The sequence below is a fragment of the Mastomys coucha genome, chromosome X, assembly GCF_008632895.1.
Source record: "Mastomys coucha isolate ucsf_1 chromosome X, UCSF_Mcou_1, whole genome shotgun sequence".
Classification (NCBI taxonomy): domain Eukaryota; kingdom Metazoa; phylum Chordata; class Mammalia; order Rodentia; family Muridae; genus Mastomys; species Mastomys coucha.
The window spans coordinates 41,127,951-41,136,520 of record NC_045030.1 but is presented as its reverse complement, the minus strand read 5'-3'; the positions used below and the strand labels follow the sequence as shown (position 1 = coordinate 41,136,520).

The window sequence follows — 8,570 nt, the reverse complement described above, 5'->3', positions numbered from 1 at the left end:
GCCCTCCATCTTAGTCCCTAAGATACAGGATATTCTAAAGGGAGGTGAAACATTGCCTTTCTTCAAGGAAACTCATCAAGAGACAAAATTTTCTTGGACACAAAATATTCCATCTTGCAGGGAAGCTCAGTTAAGGATGTAAACTACTCAGTCGCCTCATGAGGTCCCTGAAACTGAGCATATTCACTAGATCTCTCTTTTTCTAAGCATATATAAGGACTGCTGAGATACTCACAGACAAGCCGAGCTGTTTGGAAGAGGCTCAGCCCATATTAGCTGCCTGAAAAAGACACTTTCTAATCTGTGGAAGCAGCCTGCTTTGGTGAGCTGTTGTTTATGCTAGGTTGGGCTTTTGGTTGATACAGCCATCTTTGAGTCATTTCTATTCTAGTAAGTAACTTCTTACCTATGTTCCTATTAAGTAACCCTGAAAAAACCTCACGGTTCAATAAATTGCACTTTGGTGGCATCCTTACTTTGGTCTGCCATTGGTTTTCTATCTGGGACGAGTAGATGTTTGCTCACGTCTCCCTGGGAATACTGACACACAACATTGGGTTACACAGGGAATTCTAGTCTGGGCTACAAAATAAGAGCTTGTCTCAACACCAAGGAAAACAAAATAATAGCAAAAAGTCTGCAACTGTTTGGTACAGATGCAGTGTTTTCTGAATAGTTAGGATCCATGGTTGGTTGATTTTGTGGCTGTAGAATCTAGTTATGGGGGTGGGGAACGATTGTATTTTATATGGATAGAAATGGCTTCTTGTATGTCACCTATGAGTCGTATAGAATAATGTCAGATGTCTGGCTGCCTGGTAGTGGTTTTTCAGCAGCATCTGGAGCTAGGTTTTCAAGGCAGAATGAAGGAGAAAGAGCATGCTGTCCAGAGAGTCTCACTAACCATCACCTACTCATTTCTACAGCAGTCAACAGCATGGAAATGAGCTGAGACTCTGGTTGTAAGGACAGGGAATTTTCTACTGTCTGAATTCAGTGAAATGAAACAAAAGTAGTGAAAATTATAGAGAGGTATTGCCAAATATTGATCTGGAACCAATCATCACATCTACTTTGAAGGCTCTTAAGCCTACGTTAAAGATCATACAACTCACAAGAGATACAGGGGTTTCTAGCAAATAAAGAGGTGAGATTTTCTCTGTCTACCATTGTCGAGTAGACTTGCTTTGCTGAAAGTTTTTGAATAAATGTAGGCACAAACTCTGTACTGTGGAAGTCCTTTCTACCTAGGTAATGAGCTCTCATTCCGGGAACTGTTAGGACTCAAGCATTCTGACTGTTATTTCCAAAGGCTGTCTAGAAGGATTAGCGCATTCCCCACAAAACAGTCTCTCTTGTTAGACCTTTCACACCTTGTTATGATAGGGTCTAACAGGATAGATAATATTTAGGGTGAGACCCAAACTATCTCTCTGTAAACTGACTTCATTAAAAATACAGATACAGCTCATACTTGTAATCACAATACCAGGGAAACTTCAGGGGGAACTATTGTGAGTTTGAAACCAGCCCCCCTCCCCCCCCCCAAGAAAACCCCAAAAAACCAAAAGAAAACATTGGGGGATCAGGAGCTACAGTAACAGCCTTGCCAGTGCAGGCAGAAGGGCCTTGAATGTGACCCCTTCGGCAGTGCACAGCTGTAATCTTAGTCCCAGGGAGTTAGAGACAGCTTCCCTCCCACAAATCAGGAGCAATATACTAGGCCTGTAAGAAACGAACAATGCTTTCCAAATGTATGGCACAAGTTACCTTGTCTGAATCCTGAATTATTTTGACATTTTCAGTACCAAATTTTTCACCATAAAGTTTCACAAGTCTCAAGGAAATCTCTGAAAGGCCAGTGAGCTTGGGTTCTTTATAGATGTACTCTTTTCCATCTTCTTCTTCAAAAAAAGACTATTAGAAAGGTAAACAAATAATAGTTTATAAAGAGTATATGGACAAACATTCAAGGAACATCAGCACGACTAGTGACAACATATTAGTTTTGATATACATTTATGCTGCCCAGTTTATGACATCTTGATATAACCTAGAGTAATTTGGGAAGTTGGAACCTCAACTGAGAAAAAGTCTTATCAGATAGGGCTTTAGGGAATTTTTTGATAGATGATTGATGGAGGAGGACTCAGCCCATTGTGTGTGGGACCACCCTTTGGGCAGGTGGCCCTGGGTTCTACAAGAAAGCAGCACCCCTTCATAGCCTCTGTACCAGCTCCTGCCTCTAGGTTCCTGCCCTGCTTGAGTTCCTGCTCTGACTTCCTTCAGTAATAGAGTATGATCAGAGAGTTGTAAGCTGAAATAGACCCTTCCCCCAAAAGTTGCCTTTAAAAATTGTGCTTTAACACAAAAATAGAAACTCTGAGATCATATTAATATTTTAATTTTAGTATATTAATAATGTATTAAAAGTCACATGCATATAGAGTCAACTTTCTAACTTTGAATAAGTTGAGAATTGTCAAAGGCACAAGTATACAAACATATTGTCTGGAAGGGGATGAAGTAATATGAAAATACTTTTATTTTTTATTTATTGTATTAGTTATTCCCATGTAATATTTTCCTGTATGTACTCAAGTTCATAAGTATATAAACATATTTTTGGTAGAAGGAGGAAACAAACATTTTTTTTCATGAATTTTATTAATGAGACATCCTTACCTTGCATCCCTGACCTAAGTGGACAGCAGAACCAAAGTGAACTAGAACATTACAAAATGAGCCCCCTGCTGTGTGAAAAGCAAGAAAGACGTCCAGAAGGAACAACTAACTACACAAAGGCCATCTAATAAGTCAAAGGAAAACATTTTAAAAGTCAAACAACTTGATAAACAAACATTGCTAAAGCACACTTACCTGGCCATAAAAGGCAACTCTAAAGAAAGTACCTAAAAGTCGTTTTTTGGTGTGCATAACCTCCAAAATTTTTGTGTAAGCTCCGTGGAGAGTTCTGTAGACTTGAGTCAGTTTCTGAAAAAAGGAGAATAGAGAACTTTGTAATTTTGGCAGTCATTAACTATCATCAAGATCAGCATGCAAGAGAAAAAAAACTATCAATGTTTAGGTTTTTAATATTATTTTGTTGTTGTTCCTTATTTATTTTTGAGACAGGGTATTACTATACCCACTACAGTACCAGGCCATACTGGGCTATTAGCAAGACTTCACCTCAAAAGTTGCAGTATAGGGGATCGGGTTGTAGCTGAGTGGTAGAAAACTTGCCTAGCCTAGGTTTAATGCCCAGAAGTAAGTGCAAGGTATTTTATATTAAACGAACATGTGAATTTTACCCATTTGTGCATACTTATACAACTCCCATTTTAAAGTTAATTTTTATGTGTGTGATGTTTTGCTTGCATGTATGCCTATATATACACAGAGGTCAGAAGAGAATACCAGATCCCCTGGAACTGGATTTACAGATGTTTTTCAGCCATCATAGGGCTGCTGGAAACTGAACCCAGGTCCTCAGCAAAAGCTATAGGAGCTCTTACCTGCTGAGCTGTTTCTCCAGTTCCATTTGTTAATATTTTCAAACATTTTCTTCTGTTGAACAAATGAGCTTTATGTGGTTTGCTAATTGTGGTATATAGGTGAGATAAGCCCTTATAGGAGTAAAAAGGACTCAAAGACAGCTGCATCATCAAAAGTCTACCCTGGCATGACTCATGAAAGCTCAGGAGAACTAAAACCCAGGAGTACACTTGCAGGTAGCTCAACTGGGTAAAGAGTGTCTGTTTTAGAGATCTCAGTTGATCTGAGACTTCTGGGCAGCTCAGACAGTCTGAGAGTGACTTCTAGCAGTCCTTACCATTTATAGTGGAGATGGAGGGACTTAGCACCTCTGGTCAGCTTCAGGGACTTCCTGAAGCCTTTGAGTTTAAAACAGGTTTTGTTTTTGTATGTCACCACACTCAGCTCATCTCACATTTACTCTCAAAATAGCTTGAATAACAAGCCATCCTCCTTCCCCTTTTTGTACAGATACAGTAGAAATCATGATACGGGCCTAAAGACTTGAATATTAAAATATTCTGTCCCATGCACATGGCAGCAGCTGTTCACTATAATTTACAAACATTTTTCCTGGTAGGGTACATTGATAGACAAACACTCTCAGCTGGTTTATTACTGCCATCATACTATGGTTCTACATCATGGTTAGCCAGTACTTTTAGTGTCTGCACTCAAGTTCAAATAAAAGAATCATGTTTTTAGGCCATTCTTGGTGATATGGAAGTTTGGTGGCTTTGAGTCCAGGGAGGGAAGTTACAATCCGGACTGGGAAGTTTTGGAGACAGAGCATGTGTTTATCATCTCTCAAGGCCCTAAGGTCCATCCCTGGCACCACAAACAAAAAGGACAAAATAAGATATGTATTCTGTGATAAAATTCCAGTATTTTCTTTAGAAGGTATCAGAGTAAAAAGATAGGAATAACATGATATTAGTGTTTTGCCAACACCAAAACAAAGTACAGAAGGCAATGATGGCAATGTGTTCATCTCCTACCTCAAACTCACGGCGTTTCTCATAAATTGGAATAATCAATTTGGAAATCTCAGAAATGACTTCATAGCGCTCTGCCTTCCACAGACCGTCCACACACTGTTCTAGCAACTCCAGCAAAACCTCCTGCATTAAGACATATATTTAATGGGGTATTAAAAGCAGCCTTAGACAAACCAATTGTTAACCATTTTAACTTATTAAAGAACAAACCAAATGAGCTAAGTTCAAGCAAATACACAGAAGTATATTTATATGGCCACATCTTCCTCCGTCCACTTCTTTCTTCTGAATCAGGACCTAGCTATGGAGTCCAGGATTCTTGTCCTCCAAATGGTAAGCGTCCTGCCTTAGCCTGTGATTGCTGGGATTATAAGTATGTGCCAGCACATACAGTTGAAAATATAGTCTCAGAACTGTATTTTCAAAATCAAATGTTACAAGTACCAGGAAATTAGAAATGTTTCTAAAATATGACATTAATGTCAACAGTAAGGTACATGTGTTCTGTTTAAGTGAAAATAGAGACTTTACTTGCAGATAATATCATGCTGAACTGAATGTTTTGTTTGTTTTAAATTATGGGCTCAGTTGACCTGAAAGTTGAAGAGTGATTTCTACAGGATGGAAATCATGCCAGGGTGGGACAGGGCAGGTGGTAAGGGTAGAAGTACGGTTGGATATCATCAATGAATGTTGTATGCATGTATAAAAATATCAATAATGAACCACACACATAGAATATGTTTTAATAAAAATAAGTAACTAAATAGACATTATAAAAATGCTTAACAAGGTAAATTCCACTAGGCTTGTATATCTCCACTGCTTTTCTTTCATACTGAAACAATGCGTAAAACCTTAGTATAAAGAGAATGTGACAGCTTTTCAAGCTATTGCATTAGTGATTTAGGTCTTCGTTAAACTGATACAATCCAGAGAACAAACTCTTCCTTTGTATGATCTGAACATCAGGGATAGGCTAATGTCCTATGCGAGCTCTCTTGCCTGTGAGAATCATAACAGCTACTTGCTACATGTTCTCAACAATAAAACAAACTAGGTCAACTGCTATGCTTCTGGCTGAGTTTTAATAACTTGTTTTCTATCAGATCTACAGAACTGATTGCCAAAATCACCCCTGTTTGTTTCTTAGATAACTGAATTCATCCTGTAGGTCTCCTATGTAGTAGGTGGCAATATTCTATAAATTCTTAGCTGGAAAATGAGGCGCAATTTTTACTTTATCCTGTTACGAATTGAATTGTCTTTTCCTAAATCAGTGCTTCTCGACTTGTCAGTTACTACCCCTTTGGAGGGGGATGGTGAATGAGCTTTCACAGGAGTCACATATCAGATATTCACATTATAATTTGTAACAGTAGCAAATTACAGTTATTAATTAGAAAAAAATAATGTTATGGTTGGGAGTCACAACAACATGAGGAACTATATTAGAGGGCTGCACAATTAGGAAGGTTAGGAATCACTGCTCTAAACTGTAAGCTGAAGATCTCAACTGTCTCAGAATGTGACCTGATCCAGAAGAAGTGTGTTATAGATATAATTGATCAAGATGAATATGTTGAATGAATAAAATAATTAATAAAAAAGATGAATATACTGATAAAGGGTGAACCCTCAAGCCAATATGGCTGGCACCCTTATAAGATACTGCAGGTATTCAGGAAAACAACATGTGACTACAGAGACAGAAACAGAATCCATGTAGGTGCAAGCTAAGGAATACCAAGAATCAACAGCTATCACCAGAAGGCGAGGAAGGCTTCTATCTGGATTCTAGGAAAGAAGTCCCAGGATGAAGCCTCATTTTCAGATTTCTAGACTCTGCAATCTGAGAGGTAGTACATTTCTCTTGTTTGAAGCCACACACTTGGAAATGTTTTGAATATGGCAGGCTTAGTGTTCTGCTCTAAGTATTTGATTCCCTCAGATTCACTTGGAAAAATTCTAACCTTGCTAATACCATCTAAGTACACAGCAAGAAAGTGCCATCTATGCACTGAAAGTTTTGCCCTTCCTGGACACATTGCCACTGGTGCTTTGAGGTTAGATTTTCTAGCTGCTAGACCTCTGAGAAATTCATTTCTGCTGTTAATCAGCCACCTCGTTTATTGTGCTATGGCATAGCACTGCAGACAGAAAAAGATGCCTAGGAAACCAATACAACACTTCTTTCACTCATCCTCTGAGCTTATGACCAACTCTATCAATTTTACTTCTTAGATATTTCTCAAATATGACCCTTTTCCCCTTCTACATGTATTGCTAAGTCTCAACACCTTGATACTTTTTTCACTTAACTGATCTTCCTGACTCTAGCCGTGGCACTTCCCAATACAGATCGCAGGCTTCTGATCATGTCATTGAAAATTTGAAAACATCCCATCAACTCATAGAACAAGGAGCAAGCTCTTTTACGTGGACACAAAGCTTGCAATGAGATGGCTAATATTTCTATAATCTCTTCATTCAACAAGGCAAGTGCTTCAAAACAGAGAGACACTTACTAGTAATTCCCCTGAAATACTCTCTGCCCTTCAAGCCCCTTCTTAGACTAGTATAGGTACTGTTTTTCCTGGTCCAGATAAGGAAAACAAGGTACAAATAATTTTTACTAATCAATGGGGTAAATATTTATAGTTCTATAATATTTGCATACTGTCTCAATAGCTGACATTACAAATAAACCATGATTCTTTAAAGGTGGGAACACACTTATTTATCTAGACTGTTTTCTTCTGTAACTCATATACTCCTCCTAGACAGCAGTTGCCAATCAATGTGACTACTTGAATAAAGAGTCAGCTTATTAACTAACATTCAATAGCTATATTAAGAAGTTTAGCAGATACATGGTGGCACACACCTCTAAACTTAGTACTCAGTCAGAGGTGGCAGAGTCAGAGGCAGAGGTAGAGGCAGAGGCGGATGTAGAAGTTCAGAGGTGCAGAGAGGCAGAGAGGCAGAGAAGAGAAGCAGAGAGACAGAGGCAGAACTCACAACAATCTTCTTTCCTCTTCCAGTAGACTGCTGGGATAATAGATGATGTGTACTGCTGAATATGACTCATTTTAATATAACTTCTAAATCAATGCCACCTGTTTCAGATGTGAGAGCATGAGGAGGAAACCCTTCTACATGAGCCCAGACAAACTGGTACTTGGTTGAACTCTGTACTCTAATTTATAAAAAATAAAACTAAAAGTATATATAGTAACTACTATAGAGCGAAAAAAATCCCAATAAATATGTTTACAAGACCATCTCTATGGATAACTTAAAGCTGGTATTTGGAGGACGAGGACAAGCTCAAGAACATATCTCCTGTGAAGTACTGTTTGTGGCTGGGGCCACATAATAAAACCAACAGAATTCTAAAGTATATCTAAGTCTCAGATTGTAAAAAGTGAAATGACTGGTTTCCTCTCTTCTCCATTCCCATTTTCCCTACTTGAGACAGGGTCTTGTTCTGTAGCCAAGCTTTTCAGGAACTAGGTACACTAGACAATTTTCATGGCAATACTCCTTCCTGTCTCAGTCCCCCTTGGATTACAATAAAGGTCTGAGCTACCATGCCTAGCATAGTACATTCCTAGTACAATTTTTCTTTGGAGGTGGAGTCACCTTATGCGGCTCAGGGTAGCTTGCAACTGGTGGTCCTCTGTGCTTCTGAGATCTTTGATTTCCTTCTTCAGATACTTGAAGTTATCATACAGATCTTTCACTTGCTTGGTAAGAGTCACACCAAGTTATTTAATATTATTTGTGATTATCATGAAGGGTGTCATTTCCCTAATTTCTTTCTCAGCCTTTTTATCCTTTGAGTAGATGAAGGCTACTTGTTTGAATCAATTTTATATCCAGCCACTTTGCTAAAATTGTTTATCAGCTGTAGGAGCTCTCTGGTGGAATTTTTGGCGTCACTTAAGTATTCTATCATATCATTAGCAAATAGTGATAATTTGACTTCTTCCTTTCCAATTCGTACCCCTTTGATCTCCTTTTGTTGTCTAA

The 8,570-nt window shown here is 38.5% G+C and overlaps 1 protein-coding gene across 1 annotated transcript in view; it reads right to left on the bottom strand.

Annotated features, from left to right (window-relative positions):
- The window catches only part of Dock11 (dedicator of cytokinesis 11), a 136,086-nt gene that overhangs the window by 13,552 nt on the left and 113,964 nt on the right, over positions 1 to 8,570 (bottom strand). Inside the window, exons 47-49 of the mRNA XM_031372386.1 lie at positions 4,536 to 4,658; positions 2,881 to 2,994; positions 1,771 to 1,917 (exon numbers count right to left, since the gene is read on the bottom strand). Coding sequence (XP_031228246.1) covers positions 1,771 to 1,917; positions 2,881 to 2,994; positions 4,536 to 4,658 — 384 coding nt within the window. The remainder of the gene's footprint in view (positions 1 to 1,770; positions 1,918 to 2,880; positions 2,995 to 4,535; positions 4,659 to 8,570) is intronic.